This window comes from Cynoglossus semilaevis, chromosome 3 (assembly GCF_000523025.1).
Source record: "Cynoglossus semilaevis isolate Cse_v1.0 chromosome 3, Cse_v1.0, whole genome shotgun sequence".
Classification (NCBI taxonomy): domain Eukaryota; kingdom Metazoa; phylum Chordata; class Actinopteri; order Pleuronectiformes; family Cynoglossidae; genus Cynoglossus; species Cynoglossus semilaevis.
Genome location: NC_024309.1, coordinates 11,129,927 through 11,149,097, shown reverse-complemented (window position 1 = coordinate 11,149,097; position 19,171 = coordinate 11,129,927). Strand labels below are relative to the sequence as shown.

At 41.6% G+C, this 19,171-nt stretch overlaps 1 protein-coding gene across 1 annotated transcript in view; it reads left to right on the top strand.

Annotated features, from left to right (window-relative positions):
• The first annotated feature begins 3,206 nt into the window (after positions 1-3,206).
• The window catches only part of dnah5l (dynein, axonemal, heavy chain 5 like), a 31,916-nt gene continuing 15,951 nt past the window's right edge, over positions 3,207-19,171 (top strand). The window contains exons 1-56 of the mRNA XM_025054523.1: positions 3,207-3,367; positions 3,471-3,545; positions 3,741-3,830; positions 4,396-4,467; positions 4,826-4,927; positions 5,010-5,178; positions 5,285-5,450; positions 5,776-5,869; positions 5,960-6,058; positions 6,151-6,332; positions 6,417-6,536; positions 6,760-6,865; positions 6,956-7,051; positions 7,310-7,405; positions 7,481-7,654; positions 7,802-7,891; positions 7,979-8,134; positions 8,226-8,362; positions 8,488-8,639; positions 8,805-9,012; positions 9,108-9,195; positions 9,405-9,528; positions 9,652-9,824; positions 10,263-10,355; positions 10,456-10,559; positions 10,850-10,946; positions 11,179-11,259; positions 11,378-11,632; positions 11,746-11,895; positions 11,979-12,097; positions 12,239-12,375; positions 12,454-12,616; positions 12,781-12,892; positions 12,983-13,111; positions 13,244-13,443; positions 13,529-13,682; positions 13,814-13,924; positions 14,013-14,168; positions 14,264-14,392; positions 14,510-14,725; positions 14,853-14,999; positions 15,081-15,253; positions 15,328-15,398; positions 15,496-15,603; positions 15,783-15,970; positions 16,072-16,266; positions 16,514-16,648; positions 16,804-16,861; positions 16,973-17,104; positions 17,190-17,407; positions 17,489-17,623; positions 17,765-17,941; positions 18,093-18,182; positions 18,267-18,386; positions 18,469-18,570; positions 18,677-18,844. Coding sequence (XP_024910291.1) covers positions 3,239-3,367; positions 3,471-3,545; positions 3,741-3,830; positions 4,396-4,467; positions 4,826-4,927; positions 5,010-5,178; positions 5,285-5,450; positions 5,776-5,869; positions 5,960-6,058; positions 6,151-6,332; positions 6,417-6,536; positions 6,760-6,865; positions 6,956-7,051; positions 7,310-7,405; positions 7,481-7,654; positions 7,802-7,891; positions 7,979-8,134; positions 8,226-8,362; positions 8,488-8,639; positions 8,805-9,012; positions 9,108-9,195; positions 9,405-9,528; positions 9,652-9,824; positions 10,263-10,355; positions 10,456-10,559; positions 10,850-10,946; positions 11,179-11,259; positions 11,378-11,632; positions 11,746-11,895; positions 11,979-12,097; positions 12,239-12,375; positions 12,454-12,616; positions 12,781-12,892; positions 12,983-13,111; positions 13,244-13,443; positions 13,529-13,682; positions 13,814-13,924; positions 14,013-14,168; positions 14,264-14,392; positions 14,510-14,725; positions 14,853-14,999; positions 15,081-15,253; positions 15,328-15,398; positions 15,496-15,603; positions 15,783-15,970; positions 16,072-16,266; positions 16,514-16,648; positions 16,804-16,861; positions 16,973-17,104; positions 17,190-17,407; positions 17,489-17,623; positions 17,765-17,941; positions 18,093-18,182; positions 18,267-18,386; positions 18,469-18,570; positions 18,677-18,844 — 7,521 coding nt within the window. The 5' untranslated portion in view covers positions 3,207-3,238. The remainder of the gene's footprint in view (positions 3,368-3,470; positions 3,546-3,740; positions 3,831-4,395; positions 4,468-4,825; positions 4,928-5,009; positions 5,179-5,284; positions 5,451-5,775; positions 5,870-5,959; positions 6,059-6,150; positions 6,333-6,416; positions 6,537-6,759; positions 6,866-6,955; positions 7,052-7,309; positions 7,406-7,480; positions 7,655-7,801; positions 7,892-7,978; positions 8,135-8,225; positions 8,363-8,487; positions 8,640-8,804; positions 9,013-9,107; positions 9,196-9,404; positions 9,529-9,651; positions 9,825-10,262; positions 10,356-10,455; positions 10,560-10,849; positions 10,947-11,178; positions 11,260-11,377; positions 11,633-11,745; positions 11,896-11,978; positions 12,098-12,238; positions 12,376-12,453; positions 12,617-12,780; positions 12,893-12,982; positions 13,112-13,243; positions 13,444-13,528; positions 13,683-13,813; positions 13,925-14,012; positions 14,169-14,263; positions 14,393-14,509; positions 14,726-14,852; positions 15,000-15,080; positions 15,254-15,327; positions 15,399-15,495; positions 15,604-15,782; positions 15,971-16,071; positions 16,267-16,513; positions 16,649-16,803; positions 16,862-16,972; positions 17,105-17,189; positions 17,408-17,488; positions 17,624-17,764; positions 17,942-18,092; positions 18,183-18,266; positions 18,387-18,468; positions 18,571-18,676; positions 18,845-19,171) is intronic.

Below are 19,171 nucleotides of genomic sequence, written 5' to 3'. Positions count from 1 at the left end.
TATGATTTAATGTATCTTGTTCCTGAATTGGACCATTCAATTGATAAGGCTTAGTTTTACAGGCGATACTGATCTCTGATCATTTTAAAACAACATCTTTTAACACTACATATGTTGGGGTGAATGGTAAATATATATATGTGTGTTAGGCCTCCACCTGTGAATAACCATTCAGTGCATCAGAAGACCCAAGAATTCCTGAGGTCATTAAACAGGGTGAGACTCTCTTGAGATCCACAGGCACTACAGAGACTGGTCCCAGCTGTGAGGAACCGCAGGAAAGCACAGTGAGTCTAAAAACATTAAGAGAGTCTGATGTCAAATTTGTCTGTATCTTCCCCACCCACATTGTCAAATATGAAGTCATTCTTTTTTTCCTTTGCAACTTGTAGGTTGTGAATTTAAAGTGGATGGCATTTCTGAGTCCAACCCCTCCCACCTAAGAGAACCGGACGTGCGCAGCTACATTTACCAGGAGTCAGACCTCAGCTGTTGAACTTCAACAACAATAGAAACTGAAAGTATCTCAACTCGACTGTATTGTCTGAGGTGTAGGTGACATGGAGATACAGCAAAAATCCCCCTCTGGTGGGAACTTAATTCTTGGGGAAGCACCTAGTCCTCATAAACTAATGTATGGGACATGAAATGACATCATGACTAGATATTTGTCACTGGGTTCTGTCCCCCGTGGGTTTTTGGGGTTTTTTTTGGGGGGGGGAGGGGTTTAGCTTTTCTTTTTTCTTTCGGTAGAACCTTGCGAGGGGGAAATGATCAGACAGTGTCAATCCAACTTTTTTTTTTTTGTAAATAGACAACAATTATTTTTGGCAAAAAAATCCAGATCTTTCTATTTGTTCAACTATATCCGTAATTGTGTCACTGTTTCTCTCACATTTCTATATCTAACAGTTGTCTTTATTCACTAAGTGATGATCAAGCCTTCACAGCAGGATAATGTGGTTTTCGTTCTCATGTTTTTCAGCATCTGAACTCAGCATCTCACTTTCGTTATGTCTGGGTTTTTTGAATATGTGAAATGATCTGTGAATCTATGAGTTTTGACTCCATCTTGTGGACAGATGTTAAAGTACAACATCTCCCCGTCAAAGACGTTAGTGATATGTTTTGGGACAAAAACATATCACTAACGTCCAGTTACATTTAATTTATTTTTCAATAACAGTTATTATGTTAAACATAACAGTTATTATAGTGTTAAACATAATTTGTGCCCCGGTTTGCGACTCATGTAACTAAGTCTTTTAGAGCTGAAACCTGAAGAATACAAACGAGAAGTTTGTTGCCGGGGCGAACAATTAAAGGCCCGCCCACATTGGACGCTGTTCTTTGTCTATTCGGCCAATCAGAATACTGTCTCGCACGGGTGTTTTAACCGGCACACACGAACGCTGATACCTTTTTGTGGTTTATGTTCTTTTCTCAAATGCAAACTGTGCTTTTTAGGTGGATTCGGGGATTCTGCTCATAGGTTCCGTGATCCTAATGAGAGGAAGTTTTGTTAATTAAAAAAAGGCGTTTGTCAGGAAAGCTAATTTACCAATGTTCACCTAGTAACAACGTCACCCTCTAGAAACAGGTAATGGGAAAACTTTCTATTCCTGTCTAAATTACTGAAATGACTGAGAAAATGATTATACTATTGTCTGAAACAAATACATACTTTATTTATTCTTGTATTCTTTCGATAAAAATATTTTACATCTTAGAAGTTCAATTTCGGTATGCAATGCTAACTGACTAGCCCGCGTCTGTTAGCAACTTAAATATTAATTATGAAAACTGACACCAGAAAAGTCAGAAGTTATTCTCGTTGAGAATGTGTTACATTTAAAGAACGTGGTGTCTTTAAATCTTTCAAATGTCTTTTAAGACTGTTTATTCGAATTAGTTTATCAAGGTAAAAGCTAAACGCTACACTACAATTTGGTCCCCGAACACAAATAGACTGAGAATAAATATAATAGAGAGAGTCACCTTTGTCAGGTTGTGTGTTTTGAGAATAAATATAATATTACAGGGAGAGTCACCTTTGTCAGGTTGTGTGTTAGTGTGACCACTAACTAACACACACACACACACCTTCCAGCCAGGTTAGAGGGTTACTATGACAGCAAGTCAAACTTTTACTCACTCACCGGTTCTTTGGTTTATTTCCGCAGGTGTTCGAGAGAAAACCAGAAAACTGCAAAAGGAGAGACAGGGACTAAAAAAGGTAATTTAAAAACTCCAAAATGATACATCAACATCGAGGTCAGTCTTTATAACGTTTCAAAGATGTTGTGCAGCTTGTTCAGGGTTCTGGACATGCTCTTGTCCTCTCTGAAGTACTTGTGTGACCCTCAGATGGCAGAAGCAGACCCTGAGGCCTCCACTGCTTCCCCTGCTGGTAACTTTGATCCTGGAATACACTCAGAGCCTGAAACAAAGGTCTCAACTGAAGTCCAGTTGGTTATGGAACAGAGTCCAAATCAAGAAGTCCAGCCTGATGGGAAACAGAGGACACAGTCAGAGCTGGAAAACCTGGATAGGACTGGAGAAGACAAGGAGGAGGAGAAAGTTGAACGGGGCCAACCCAGACCACCATCCCCTAAACAACTCCACAAAGGTACAAAGGTCCAAAACTAGACAAAAGATGGTAAAATCCAAATGTTGACCCTGCAGTGACAGAAATTGACCACATGAGGCAGTAGTGATCCAAAACAAATATAATTTTAATTTTTCTCTTAAACCTCAGTGATAAGAGAAAGCAGCTAAAATCTTTCAGATTAAAAAGGAAGATAAAGTAAGATAAAGCTTGTATTTTTACCTTCAGCACGAGGGTTGCTCAAAGAATGAATTATAAATATAAACATTTAATATTTTGTGACTTGGGCTCCTATCGTCCACATTTTGAGTGAATAGTTAAGCGACACCTTTTTTTTTTTTGCAATACCAGCTGTTAACAGCAGAGGTCACCGAAGAATCCACGGACAGAACCTGACAGCTGTGAATCCAACGTCCCCCGTACCGGCTCCAGCAGCCGCAGCAGCTAGCACCTCAGTGAGTAGTTAATGGTGTCCACACAGCAATGTTAACATTTTTTATTTCAACATATTTTAATTCACACTGTCATTGGTTATTGTTTTTTTTTTGTTTGTTTTTGTTTTTTGACCAGGTGTCTGGTGTTTTGTTTGTTTTGATGTCCAATGACGTGAGGAGAGAACTGGCAAAGCAGATGAGAGCCACAAGGGAGGAGAGACGAGTCAAGCTTGATGCCCGACACAAATACCTGATTGGTATGCTAGAGGGCGCTGTGCCACTGAATGAGACAGAGGTGGAGGAGGCCATTGTTGGTGATGACAAGGTCATAAAATGTTAATTTATGAATTAGTTAATTAATTAAAGTCACCATTTAAAATAAAGAAACTTAATCAATTGATTAATTTATAAATTCTATTTTTTTTTAGTTTGGTTTCATTGAAGACTTCTTTGCAGCAAATGGATCAAAGTCACTGATTTTCTTCTATCAGAGTGTGAAGCAGGTACATAATTCCTATGATCAGATCAATAACAACCTTCATTTTTCACATAATTTATGTTTAATCTGTCATACCATGATATTCATGTCACTACTACACCAGTAAATAGAGATCTGTTTTTTACTTTATGTCAAAGCATTTGCTGACAATAGATTTGTCTCTTTTCTGTTTTTTTTGTTTTGTTTGTTTTTTTACTAGAACCAAACATCCAGTTTTCTGTCTTTTGTGGACGCGTCAAATTCAGCTGTGACTCAGCAGAAGCTCTTCATCACTACAGGAATCTCTGAGGTAAAGTAGAGTTTTATACCTGCTACATATACGTACATCCAGTAAATGCTATTGAAATGTTCCCCAAATATTAGCTGTTATCTGAGTAATTTAGCCTATCTGGCAAAATAACTATTTTTCCTCCTGCCCCCTGCTGGTAGCCATTGTTTAACTCAGTCAGATATTTCCACCATAGATTGTTTACTGTTTCCATGAAATTAATTTCTCCATGGCATCAGTTTTGTTCCTATGTTAGTGATAATGAGAGGAAATGTTTCCTGTAACTATGGTCACACATAAGTCTTGTAAACACATCTTCAGTTTCACTTGTGGACAAAGCTCATTCTTTTTCAGAGACAATGCAGCAGACAATTTATTTGGATATTACCAGAATGACACTATGTATTACATAGATAAGACAGCCTGTGTACAATGAATAACTTACTGTAGTATTGAAAGCAGTTTTACAACCCACTTTAAAGCAATGAAGGTTGGCTACAGAGGCCATTGAATATTGTTGGCATGTGAATATTTTTAGTCTCTGTTGGTAAACTTTCTGTGGTAATTTGTGTCTCAATGTTTTCAGCCTTTACATGGCAGATGTCTGTTTTTCATGAGAACCACTGAGAAAGCCATCACTACCGCCAATGTCCACCAGGTCAGTGGCTCTGCCTGTTCTGTATTAACTGAGCCAGTGGCTCTGCTGTCTATATGCCATATTTGTCTTGATAATGTTAGGCTAATCATTCTTACCCACATTTTGCATTAACTGACACTTGAAGTAATTTGTACAGATGTGACATAACGTATGCTAAATTGATGTAAACTAATAAAATCTCATAGAGCTAGATATACTGCTGATAATTTCAGTTCTGTTTTAGTTGATTGTTTCCTGTTGTTTGACTTTTTTGACTTTCTATAGTTTTGAATTTACTTTAAAATTACAACAGAATTGCAACAGTTTAAGTAGAAGAAGATGATTTGAATATGAACTGCCATATCCTGTCTTTTCGCAGGAAGTAGACTTTGCCACCCTGGATGGCAGCGACGGTGCTCTGCTGCAGAGCGTTGAAACTCTTCTGGGTGACGTCATGTTACCAGCTGTCAGGGATCAGCAGGTACTGGACATGCCTACGTTTTTGTTCTCACTTCACAACAAAATGACATGGTCACTGAGCGTTCAGTCCTGGCTACCTGCAGGGGGCACTGTGCAGCCTTGCGATTGAGGCGCTGGTGTCATCTGTGGACCATTTCCTCTCTAACCTAAGCGCCACCAGACGGATTCTCGAGAGTAGGATCCAGCTTCAGCAGGTTGAAGTTCCTGAGGTCATGGAGCAGCTGAGCAGCCCCTTGGACTACACTGCTGCAGGTGAGAGGGAGCTCCGCCCTTTATCAAACCATTGTCTGTATGATACAGTCATACCTCAAAATCTTAAAATACATCTATTAAAACACAAGTTTTTTTTTCCTCTCAGCCAATAACAGTGAACTGGTGGAACGTCTGGAGGGCGTGGCCTCTGTGTGGACCAATCAAATGACACAAGTGCTGACGGAGAGCGAGCAGATGAGGAAGGAGGCAGACGATGTTGGACCGTCAGCTGAGCTGGAACACTGGAAGAGGAGAATGGTTAAATTTGACAGGTTGCTTGTGTTTTAATAAAGATTTGCCTTTAAAAGCTCTGACAACATATTTTTTAATGTAACTACAGTAACTTGTTTTTATTGTTTGTTGTTGTTAGGCAGTTTTTTGAACTCTTGATAAGATGTTTAAATGCTAGCTAATAGATTTCATACATTCATAGAGTTTTGATTGTTCACAAATTTCTTTCCACTTTTTTGGTCCCCGAACACTTTTTCTTTTTTTAAGCTGCATTTAGGCAAAAACATTTTTATTTTTTATTCATACATTGTTCACTAGATTGTTGTTTATTTTTTAGCAATGTGTAAAACATTTTCTGATCTTCAGTCTAGTGGAAGAGCTAAAGCTTCCTCAGGTGAAAAGGATTCTGGGAGTCCTACAACTGGCTCGGTCACGGATAATACAAACCTGGAAGAAACTGGTGAACATTAAACATCTAAAACAAGAGTTCAGAATATTTTGTGGTGTCTGGTTCGTTGCTAATCTAGGTGATTAATTTCTTGTTTTTAAGGATGGAGAAATCACAATGAAGATGCACGAAGCCAAAGACAATGTGAAATTCCTGTACACACTTGACAGGTTCTTCAGAGTGATGGAGAAAAGCTCACCGGTAAAATTGTACCTTTTGTTTGTAAAAAAACAAAACAAACAAAAAACATCTTTGAATCTGTATTCTATTTCTGTTCACCCTCTGCTGGAAAGGCTGGTGTACTGCAGCATGTCCCTCAGCTGATGAGCAGCATAAGGTTGATCTACAGCGTATCTCAGTACTACAACACCTCAGAGAGGATGACATCACTACTGTTGAAGGTTACTAATCAGATGATTAGCACCTGCAAGAGTCACCTCACCCAGGGCGCGGCCCACATCTGGGACCTGAGCAGGTGATAAAAGACCAGGTTGCATGAACTAAGATTATCTGAAATAAAGACAATTTTTTTAAAAAAGTCTCCCTCACTCTGTCTCAGGCCTCTTCTTCTCCAGCGTATCTCAGACTGCTGTGGTCTGAACAATCTGTACCAGAGAAGTTTCAGGTCTGTCAGAGACCAGCTGAGAGAAAAACCTCGCAGCAGACAGTTTGACTTCAGGTGACACCAGCACACCTATCAGCATTTTCTTAATCTCTTTGTTCTCTTCACTTCCTTTCCCCCAACATATCATTGTTCTTTACTTCTACCTTACACCACATTCCTCTATCTTTCCCCCAGACACCTAATTATCTCCTCTCATTTTCTCTTCTTTCCCAGTAAAAATTGTTAATTTTATCTGGTGACCTGCGACCACACTAATTAACTGTGGATTTCTTTTCAGTGAAAACTGCATCTTTGGAAAGTTTGATGCGTTCTGCAGACGTCTGCAGAAGATTGCTGACATGGCGTCCACACTGGAGAACCTGTCAGCTTTGCAAAATATGAAGGTGATGAAGATTCATAAAGTTGAAGTGAGACGCATTTATAAAAAAAATAATAAAACTTCAAAAATCATGACTCTACGATTTGGTTTTTAGCTTGATGGTGTTGACAAGATTTACATACGCTACCAGACACTAGTCTCCACAACCAAGTCCAAGACCTATGATGTCCTGGACCACCGCAGATTAGAGGTGGGTGACTCTTTTCTTAAATTCCTTCGAGCCTATCACTGGTGTGTTCAATTAAACAGGACAGAGTTTAATTCCAAGTTCAAACTAGTCATGTCATTATATTTTTGCACATTTTGCACACTTTTTGGGTCATTCCTATTTGGTCGTCTGTCGTGGGATTTGCCCAATGGAAAATATGTGCAGTGGTTGTGAAACACTGGCTTACATGACTCTGCAAACCCTCTTTAACGCTGTTTTTTTTTTGTTTTTTTGTTTTAGTTTGACAGCGACTACAGTGCTTTTCAGCTGCACGTTCAGACGTTGTATGACTCTCTCCAGTCTTTGATGGACTCCTGTTTTCATCAAAATCTCTCTGTACGGTAATCACCATTTGTGAGCAAATGTCTCTGTGTGTAAGTCTTTTCTCACAAATTGTGTCTGCCATGTCAGATTAACCGGATGCTGGAGCTGCTGCCGTTGTTTGAGTCTGGCCCAGCAGCAGGTCTGGACCTAAAACGCTGCCACCTGCTGCTGCTGCGGCGCTACAGTGGTGAGCTGGAGCTGCTGAAGAGGACTTTTCACAAACAAAAAGAGGCACCACCTATCGGACGCTGCCATCCACCGGTACAAACCACTGTCCAGAGAGAGGCTGAGAATGTTAAATAACAACCTACTACTACAGACTTCAGTCTCTACAGCTGACTTTATTTAAAGGGTTCTTTTTGTCAGAAGCTGCAGAGCCACACTATGACTGACAGCTGTCTTTCTCAGGTGGCAGGTCGCGTACTGTGGTCACGTCAGCTTTTCAGGAGGATTGAAGCCCCCATGTTAAGCCTGAAGAAGAAGATCGACATCCTTAAGGTGTAGCATCTGTTAATGTTACATCTCCAGTTATTGTCTGACCGTATTGATCCCAACGACTCGTCTCTCTCTCTCTCTGTCGCTCAGGGTCCAGAGATGTCAGCTGTGATCTCTAACTACAACAAGATGGCAATGGCACTCATACACTATGAGGTTCTGCACGTGCATGCATGGCTTAATGCTGCACGAGAAGTGCCACAGTATCTGAACACCACCCTGTTGGTTAGACATGAAAATGGAAAGGTACAAAAAAAAACAATTTTTACTATTTATTCTGCAGACGATCATTGACTGGATGTGTGGACGATCAGTTATTTTGAACTGCTGTTTCCAGATTAGTGTAAACCTGGACCCTGTGTTGCCTGAGGTGGTCGCAGAAGCACGCTGGATGATCAAACTGGATGTGGCTCTGCCAAAAGTCATTGCACAAATGTTAGCTAGAGAAGAGGATATCAAGGCTCTGAACAGAAGGTAAGAACAAAAACACTTATATTTATATTATTATTATTATTATTATAATTAATTATTATTATAATATTTAACCATAAACTGAGAGAAAACATTCTTTATTTCTTGTTTTATGTGTGTGTGTATAGACTGCTGCAGATGCTTGGTGACTACAGTTCTCTCGTGGAGGCTGTTCCACCTCTTCTCCTCCCTGTGATCCAGCCATTCATTAGCAGAGTGGAGGCAGAGCTCTCACCTGGCCTCACCACACTGTCCTGGAACGCTCTTCACACCGACCAGTGTAAATAAAGAGACAATGTCATACTGTGTTAGTTTTACTGAGTAGTTAAATATTATAGATATCATACTGTAGTTTTACTGAGTAGTTAAATATTATACCGTCATGTTGAATACTTCTTTACAGAATAAAAATAATGTTTTTTTGCTCTCTGTTTCTTCTACTCAGTCATACAGAGCGTCCTCTCTGCTCTAAAGGAGCTGCAGCAAATTTCTAAAGTCTCCTCAGATCTACTAGAGTGTCGTGTGGAGCGGCTGCTGCACTTGACATCCTGCTGCCCCCTGCTGGTGCTGCCTGAGGACATATCTGTGTCACCTGAAGAGCTGCTGCTGCAGACCACGGCCTGTGTCCAGGAGGCTGCTGTCACTTTGAGCAGGTGATATGGTAATATAAAGACAATGCTGCTGAAGAGTAACATGGTGGGGTGCTATAACACTGTGTGTACATGTGTGTGTGTGTGCATGGGGACAGGCAGAGTCAGCAGGTAGAGAGGTATGTCTATGAACTGATCGATGAACTGAAGAAGAGGATGAAGCCATCAGAAACTGTTAATCTGGAGGTAACACACAGACTCACAGATTCTCTTTCTTTCTTGCTTGTGTTTCTCATCTTTCCAACCTTTCCTCTGTCTTTTCTTAATTCACACTTTTTGCACTTTTTCTTCATTTATTTCTCATTCTCTAACCTTCCTACCTTCCTCCTTCGACAAACTTGTATTTTACTTACTCATTTCTTTTTTGTTTCTTTTTTCCTCCTTCTCCTCTTTAGGGCTCATTCCAGTGCCTTCATCCAGATTCCAAACAGAAGACCCGCTGTCAGTCATGTCTTCCTTGTCATTTCTACAACCTGATTGGTCAGCTGTGTCATCGCAACACTGAATCCCTGGTTAAAGGTCAGTGTTCTGCATCTGTCTTCTTCTTCTCCTCCCTCTTTCTTCTTAAAACTCTTTACTTCCTCCTCTCTTGTGCTCTCCTCTCTCTTACACTCTGTGCTTTTTTCATCTTCACCCTCTCAGCCACCAAATCCTCTCTGGAGGCTCTGAGGCGGAGATTTAATGTTGGCAGTTACCAACAGCAGAGCGCCGCCCCTCACAGCAGCAAACAGACTCCACCTACTCCTCTGTTCCGATCTTCCATCCAGCTGGCCATCCCCAACATCATCCTCAGACCCAGTGTGGACGACATCCAGGTACAACAGGAAGTCCATCTTTGCTGACTGTGATACCTACATCAGCTTATGTCTTAATGATTGTTCTTCTTTTAATCTACGTGAAAAGACTTGCACTCAACTCTCACTTAGACTCTGACTGAAAAACTACTGGGGAACTGAATCATACTTTTGTTCATGTGACTTGACCTTAGACTTAAATTTGTTGGTGAAAGAAAATCTATTCTGTGACTCTGACTTACACCACCTTTTGCAACTCTTCTGTTGACCACGTTGCTTGGAACATTGACGAGAGCACCACCTGCTGGAAAAGGCCATAAAATGGTCCATTCACACTGAATGTGATGCATGTTTTTAAAGCAGTACGATTACATGTGAAATAACCATGCAGTGACCCTAGCCCCCGTTCAATGTCTACTACTACTAACCTGACAGAAATGTTTTGTGTGTGTGTGTCAGAGCTCTGTGAATAAGCTTGTGTCCATCATCCTGTCTGGAACCAAGGACATACCTCTCTGGACTTTCTCTCATCTGCAGTTCAAACAACAGCAGGTATGATTTATTGTATCTTTCCTCTCAAAGATAAACACTGTGTTTGGCTTGATATCAAGCAGTCAATCACAGTGTTTATTTTTATTTTGTTTTTTTACAGCTGGAGCAGGCAGCTGTTAGAGACGCAGGAGATGAAAATCCAGTAAAACCGCTTCAGCTGAGGCCAATGGACAGACAACTGGTTGAACACAAAGACATCACCAAGTCAGTCCATTCTGTGGAAGTTTACTTTCTTTTTTTTACCATGAACCCTCTGTTATAAGGACTGCACACTTCACCACTGTCTCAATATACTCACATTCTTCTCTGCCACTCCTGACCTATTTACTGTGTGCCTCAGTTTAGGTCTTGATACTTCATCATATATTTCAAGAGAGAAGACATGTTGCAACTTTTTTTTCACCTGCTGAAGTCATTTCTACCAGGGCTAGTCAAATATGAGAAATACTTCATGGTGTATTTTTGTGTTCCTATTGTTCCTATTGTTGGTTCAGGTTGGTGATGCAGCTCAGCTCCAATGTGTCATCTCTTAGAGTTCAGACTGCAGAGACTATCAGTCAACTTCCTGATTTCTCTGCTCTGTGGAACCAGGTCAGTGTTTGCAGATATTTTAGTAATTGTAAAAGTATGTTTAAACACTAGATAGAGAGTACTTTTATCACTAAATTCCATACATTGATTTTAAATGGTGGTTTAATGTGTTATTCCAGAAATCCCTTGTTTAAATGTGTATGTTTTTGGGCACTGAACCAATCAGATTCATATTCTCAATGTCAGCGTCAGTAGCAGTGGTAAGTGTTACTTGTTGTGTTTGTGTGTGTAGGAGCCACAGCAGCAGGTGAAGGAGTTTCTTCAGACTGAACCTTCCGTTACCGAGTTCAGTTTTCAAATCTACTTCTACTCTGTGAGTGTGTGTTTGTGTTGAACTGAACAATAACTTATAAATGAAGAAAAACTATTTCAGGCAAAAGTGTCATGGAAAATCAGTATATTTTTAGACTCAGTTGTGATTCTTTTTGCAGAAGCTGCAAATGCAGATTTCAGAGCTTCCAGCAAATTATTCAGTCGGTTCACTTCTCCTTGACACTGATGAGCTGAAGATGGCGCTCACTCAGGAGTGTAATCTGTGGAAGCAAGCGTTTGGGGCTGCACTTCACCATCGTGCTTCCACTGACTTGGGTGAAATCTTATCGTTTGTGGAAGGGCTGACAAAGCGCTTACAGCGTCCAATCAAAGACCTGGAGGATGTGAGAGCAGCAATGGCAGCACTCAAAGAGGTCAGACTGGCTGCTGGTTCATTTTGGAACTTGGTGTTGGTTGATCATCCAAATTAAAAGTTGTTCAGATTATCATTCCTTCACATTCTGTCACTTTTTTACTTTATTTCCAGGTTCGGGAGGCAGAGGTTAGTCTGGACGCCACTATCGGACCAGTGGAAGAATCCTTTGCTCTGCTCAACAAACACGAGCTGCTCTCTAACGATGGTAGTGCGGAGCGGGTTGATGGCCTGACATATGCTTGGAAAAACCTCAATGCTCTAGTGAGGCTGGTCTTAGAGCTTTTCAAGCTCAGTAAACATACAACATGTTCTGCACTAAACTGTGTGTTTATGTGACTTTTCAGGTGATGCAGAATCAAAACACTCTGGTGGAGATCCAGCCCAGCATGAAGACAGACCTGCTAACTGCAGTCAAGAGCCTGCAGAGCCATGTTCACAATTTCTGCAACGAATACAATCTCAGGTAGACACACGGTTGACAATTCTCTGAATGTCTTTAAGAACAACTCTCAGGGCAGTCAGTTTAATTAATTATGTTGTTAAAAAGACATTGAGGAAATTATGGATTTTTTTTATCTTTGTTTGTGTCTGGGTACATGTTAAGAGGCCCTGGTGTTGAGGGCGTAGCTCCAGAGGAAGCCAGTGAGCGCCTGCAGAGTTTTCAGGCTGAGTTTGACCAGCTATGGAGGAAGTTCATCACCTGCTCAGGAGGGGAGGAGCTTTTTGGCCTTGCTGTTCAAGGTAACCATGTCAGTGTGTCCTTGCTGTTGCTGTCCTGCCTTCTCTCCTCCTTCATCATCCTCTCACTCTTCCCTGCAGACTATCCAGAGCTGCAGAGAATCAGGAGGGAACTCTCTTTGCTGTCCAAACTCTACAGTTTGTACAATGCTGTTATTGATAATGTTGGTGGTTACAACGACATCCTGTGGTCCGACCTCAATATTGACAAGGTCAATGCCGAGCTCCAGGACTTCCAGAACAGGTACGAAAAAGATTTTTATTAATTTTGCATTATATTCAACCCTGATATTATCGTAGATTTACCTACAGGTATTTGAAAGTCTAACTCTTAGCAGCAACGCTGGCTATCTTGACGTGCTACTGACGATGCCTCTTGACTTGCCACTGTTGTTTGTGAGCTTTCAGGATTCGGAAGCTTCCTAAGGCCTTGAAGGAGTGGCAGGCCTTCAGAGATCTGAAGAAAACCATTGATGATTTTGCAGAAACCTGCCCCCTACTGCACATGATGGCCAACAAGGTCAGAGGCTCACTTTTTCATGGAATTATTAGAAAAAAATATCATGTAGAAAAGTCAAGCAAGAGTACCATTTTCTGTGGTGATCTGCAGGCCATGTTACCCAGACACTGGAGCCGTCTGAGCGAACTCACTGGTCACAGCCTGCAGGTGGAGTCAGAGAGCTTCTCTCTCAGGAACATAATGGAGGCTCCACTGCTTAAACACAAGGAGGACATTGAGGTTTTACCTTAGTTCCTTAAACTTTCTATCCAACTTTTATAGTTTACGTAAATTCAAGTAAAGTTAAATTACTCGCTGTGATTTTAAACTGTTGCCCCAAAACTATTCTGCTCCTTTTTTTATCTTGCCTAGGATGTTTGTATCAGTGCGGTAAAGGAGCGAGACATCGAGGCCAAACTAAAGGACGTCGTAGCTGAGTGGAGCAGCCATGAACTCACATTTGCCACCTTCAGGACCAGAGGAGAACTGCTTCTAAGAGGAGCTGATACGGCTGAGAAGATCTCCATGATGGAGGATAGTCTGATGGTGCTCACATCACTGCTGAGCAACAGGTAATGATGTTAGGAGATGGAGCAACAATAAGATCAACATCTAGAAAGACAGATGGATTATATGATTGGACCATTCCCTCTCTAGATACAATACTCCATTCAAGCCCTCTATTCAGCTGTGGGTCCAGAAATTGTCCAACACATCTGAAATCATTGAAAAGTGGTTGTCAGTTCAGAACCTGTGGATCTACCTGGAGGCCGTGTTTGTGGGTGGAGACATCGCCAAGCAGCTGCCACAGGTTACGTTCCCCTGTGACATCATCACATCACATGACATTTTAGAGCTCATTGTGGAAAAGGGGAGAGTACAGTTTAGTAGCACCGGACAGCTGACTTCAGTTAGTCCATCACTGCGATTGTTCTTTTGCAGGAAGCCAAACGTTTCCAGAACATTGACAAGTCGTGGCAGAGGATCATGCAGAGAGCTCACGAGGTTCCCAACATGGTGCAGTGCTGTGTGGGAGATGAGACGCTGAGTCAGGTGATGCCTGTGTGTCTCTGAAAACACGTCAGCTACTGTAATGGCTGTGACATGACTGACGACAACTGATCCCTTCGTGTATGTGCAGGTGCTGCCGTGTCTGTTGGAGCAGCTGGAGCTCTGTCAGAAGTCTCTGTCTGGTTACCTGGAGAAGAAACGCCTGGTGTTCCCTCGCTTTTTCTTCGTGTCTGATCCTGCCCTGCTGGAAATCCTGGGTCAGGCGTCTGACTCTCACACCATCCAAGTAATACAAGGGACCATGAAATAAAATATTTGTCATTTTTCTCAGCTGTTGTGAAACTTCCAGTAAATGTGATCACCTGTCTTTTTTGTCATCAGACTCATCTACTCAGTCTCTTCGACAACGTGAACAGAGTTATATTTGATGAGAAAATCTATGACCAGATACTGATGTTTCAGTCTCAGGAAGGAGAAAGTGTAAATCTGAAACAGCCCATCCTGGCCCAGGTGATCGGTCTTAAAGAACAAGTCTTTATATATTTAAATTCAATAATAATATTAATAAAAACTAACATTTTTCACATACCTGTTTAAGGTAACTTGAGTGTGCCTCATCTTTTCCAGGGAAACGTGGAGGTGTGGCTCGGTCAGCTGCTCACTGGTGTCAGGCAGACACTTCACACCATCATTCGTCAGGCTCATGTGGCCATCAGTGAGCCGGACATGAAGCTGCTGGAGTTCCAGGCAGCGTTTCCCGCGCAAGTGGGGCTTTTGGGAATCCAGATGATCTGGACTAGAGATGCAGAGGAAGCACTTGTCCTCAGCAAGACTGACAAGAAGGTGCATTGATATATGAATATATATACATATATATATCTTGATATATGAATATGTATACATATACAGTATATATCTCATAAAAGACTGGTGATCAGTGTCAGTTAACACTATTCTGATTTGTTGACAGATCATGCAGGCAACCAATCAGAAGTTCCTGGATCTTCTCAACGAGCTAATTGACATGACAACCAGGGAGCTGACAAAAATGGAGAGAACGAAGTACGAGACGCTTATCACCATCCATGTACACCAGAGGGACATCTTCGAGGAGCTGGTAAGAAGAAATACTGACACAGAGTCTTGATCCTCAAACTGACCCTACAAGTCAGCCATGGACGTCTTCTGTCTCCTTCAGGTGCGTCTGAACATTCGCTCTCCTTCAGACTTTGAGTGGCAGAAACAGTCAAGATTTTACTTCCTGGAGGAGTCAGACCGTTGTGTCATTCAAATCACAGATGTGGAGTTCAGCTACTGCAATGAGTACCTGGGCTGCACAGACCGACTGGTCATCACACCACTGACTGACAGGTACACGAAGAATTCACTGACCCGCACACTGTCCGTTGGTCTCTGACTGACACTGACTGACCTTGTGTGTCCAGGTGTTACATCACTTTGTCCCAGGCACTGGGGATGAGTATGGGTGGAGCTCCAGCTGGTCCAGCAGGAACAGGTGTCGTCATCGAAGCATCTTCAAACGTAGTGCACTGTGACTGTCATGTTGACTACGTGTCTGTCTGTGTGTGTGTGTGTTCCATCTGTGTTTACAGGTAAGACAGAGACCACCAAAGACATGGGCCGCTGTCTGGGTAAATATGTGGTAGTTTTTAACTGTTCAGACCAGATGGACTACAGAGGACTGGGACGAATTTACAAAGGTGTGTATTAGTCTCAACTTTGTAAACGGTTACAGTTAAAGTAAGTGTGTGACATCACATAACCTATTGTTTTCCACTTATAATGAATCACTAATTAAGCCCACAAAAAAATCTGATGTTGCTAAAGAGGAGGAGCAGATGTAAAGTGGTCAGGATATCCTTGTGTTTTTTATCTGCAGGTCTGGCACAGTCTGGTGCCTGGGGCTGCTTTGATGAGTTCAACCGCATCGAGCTACCAGTGCTGTCGGTGGCAGCGCAGCAGATCTACATTGTCCTGCAGTGCAAAAAGAACCAGAAGAAGCAGTTTATCTTTACAGATGGAGACGTGGTGGACATGGACCCTGAATTTGGCATTTTTCTCACGATGGTAAGTGAGACCAATTTTTATGCTGCTAAAGAAAAGCTGCAACAGCAAAGTTTTTAATGTAAAGACAAGAGAGTTTTATCGCTGACCTCTGACCCCTCCAGAACCCTGGCTACGCTGGTCGACAGGAGCTGCCTGAGAACCTCAAGATCCAGTTCCGCTCTGTGGCCATGATGGTTCCAGACCGTGCCATAATCATCAGAGTCAAATTGGCCAGTGCTGGTTTCCGGGACAACCGGGTTCTCAGCAGAAAGTTCTATACACTCTACAAACTGTGTGAGGAGCAGCTCTCAAAACAGGTCAGAGGTCAATAACAACACAGAGAACAATCTGAAACCCAAACCAAAATGTCTGATTTTCTATCTATTGACTTTGCTGCAGGAGAGTAGAGTGTTTAAACTGATGTTACAGAAGTTACTATTAGTTGAATCATACAGTGGATTAATTCCTTTTTTTTTGTCTTTCAACAATTTCAATAATTCCTGTCTTAGTGTGGAAAAAAATTATATTCACCTGTGACCTTGTGACATTTTTCTATTGAATCAGGTTCATTATGATTTTGGTCTGAGGAACATTTTGTCAGTCTTGAGGACTTTGGGGGCAGTGAAGAGAGCAAACCCAACAGAATCAGAGAAGACAGTGGTGATGAGAGTCCTCAGGGACATGAACCTGTCCAAACTGGTGAGTTCTTCCCTTTGTTTTACTACAGTACACAGTCTTGGTGTTTAAGTTTTTATATTGTTAAGGAGAGAAACAGTTAAACAGCAGGATCTCTGGTTTGGTATTGTTAATATGAAGGTTACAGTGACATTTGGATGATTTATATTTGTCTGCAGGTGGATGAAGATGAGCCTTTGTTCATGAGCCTGATCAATGATCTGTTTCCTGGTATTGGTACGTCTAATATTGACATCAATTTAAACATGTTTTAAAAAAAGAAAAAAGGTGCAAAAACATAAACATTTTCTTCATTTTTTTTTTCTCTTTTTCTTCTTTCTCCTTTAGTTCTGGACAAGGCTGGTTATCCAGATCTGGAGTCGTCTATCGTGGCTCAGGCCCAGCAGGCTAATTTGATTCCTCATCCTCACTGGATCCTCAAACTGGTTCAGCTCTACGAGACGCAGAGGGTTCGACATGGTACAGAACCAGAGTGATGCTATGTTTAGAACCTTCAGAACTTAGGTTATAAATCCAGTTTCTTCTTGCCTGGTTCTTCCTGCAGGAATGATGATGTTAGGTCCCAGTGGCTCAGGAAAAACCACTTGCATCCACACACTAATGAAGGCCATGACAGAGTGTGGCGCCCCCCATAGGGAGATGCGGATGAACCCCAAAGCCATCACCGCCTCACAGATGTTCGGCATGCTGGACGTCACCACCAACGACTGGACCGATGGAGTTTTCTCTACGCTCTGGAGAAAAACCCTTAAAGCTAAAAAGGTAATGATGAAATGTTGCAGCGCCACCATCAGCTTCTGTGTGAAAGTGTGATATGTGTTACATGTGTATTTCTTCGATCAGGGGGAGAATGTCTGGATTGTTCTAGATGGTCCTGTGGATGCTATCTGGATTGAGAATCTAAACTCGGTTCTGGATGACAACAGAACTTTGACTCTGGCAAACGGAGACAGAATTCCCATGGCTCCCTGCTGTAAGGTGATTATGACATCTTCATTATTGTCATCATCACAGATGTGCCATTTTTCTTACTAATCCATCCTCATGAAGATCGTAACAACTTACAAAATAAGAAATAATAAAATGACACGTAAAGACGTGTTTTTTACATATATGTAGATCGTGTTTGAGGCTCACAACATCGACAACGCATCGCCCGCCACCGTCTCCAGAAACGGCATGGTGTTCATGAGCTCTTCAGTGCTTGGCTGGATTCCAATTCTCCAGGCCTGGCTGCAGAAGCTTCCAGAACAACAGGCGGAGGTCCTCAAGAGCTGCTTCGATTGCTGCTACCAGGTGAGTGGTGTCACAACCAGAATGAACATGTGAAAAGCTTGAATGAAGTCTGAGATGTGAGTAGGTTAATTTTTTAATTTGACTATTGTAGTAACTATAGTTGTGATAATGGTCCACTGGTGGCTCATGTGATATACTGTGACCCATACAGGGGCTGCTAGAATTTGTCTTCACTGCAGTCTGTCCAAAGATGCAGGTGCTGGAGTGCATGTACATCAGACAGACTATCGACCTGCTGCAGGTAAGATAAAGACATAACAGGAAAATTGTCAACTGACTTTTCTTTTTGCTCTTCTCCCATATGTCAGTGTTTATTTTTCCCTAGGGTTTGCTTCCTGCGGCAGAAGAGAAACACCTTGGTCGACTGTTTGTGTTTGCCATCATGTGGTCCCTCGGTGCTCTGCTGGAACTGGATGACCGTGCCAAGATGGAGGCTTTACTAAAGGTGGGTTGAGATAAGAGAGTAGAATTTCAGCTTTTTATCTGGATCAAGATTGATGTTTTTTTTTATGATGATCTGTTTCCAGACTTTTAGCTCCACTCTGGACCTACCACTGACTCAAGACGACCAAAATATTTTTGAGTTCATGGTCAATGAGCAAGGACAGTGGGAGCACTGGTCCAACAAGGTCAGTGGAAAAGAGAAAAGTGTGAACTGTTCACTTTCACATTTTCTAAAATCACTGTACATTTGGTCTGGGTTTACAAACAATGTCTCACTGTTGTTATATCCAGGTTCCAGAATACATATACCCAAAAGACCAGGTCCCTGACTACTCCTCCATTCTGGTTCCTAATGTGGACAATGTACGGACAGACTTTCTAATGCAGACCATCATGAAGCAGGGAAAAGCTGTGCTTGTGATCGGAGAGCAGGGAACTGCCAAGACCGTCATGATCAAAGTAAACTGATTTGAGTTCAACTTGCCTGTTACAACTAAGATGATTGAGATTAATATCTGTCTGACTTTACTTAGCTGAAGGCAAAAACTTAGCTAAAGGCAATGTTAGGAACCAAATTGTCAAAACCAGGTAAAATAAAAATTAAAAGGTTAGTCCTTACGTTGCTAATACTTTTATAAAAACCTGAGAAGCTTTAAATTGTGAAAAAAAGTAGATTTATGAATTATAAAAATGTTACACAATTGACCTTAAATGTATAACTGTATAATAACTGTTGCAGCATATAAATCACGTATGCAAATACGGTTTATATATTCTAGCTTAACG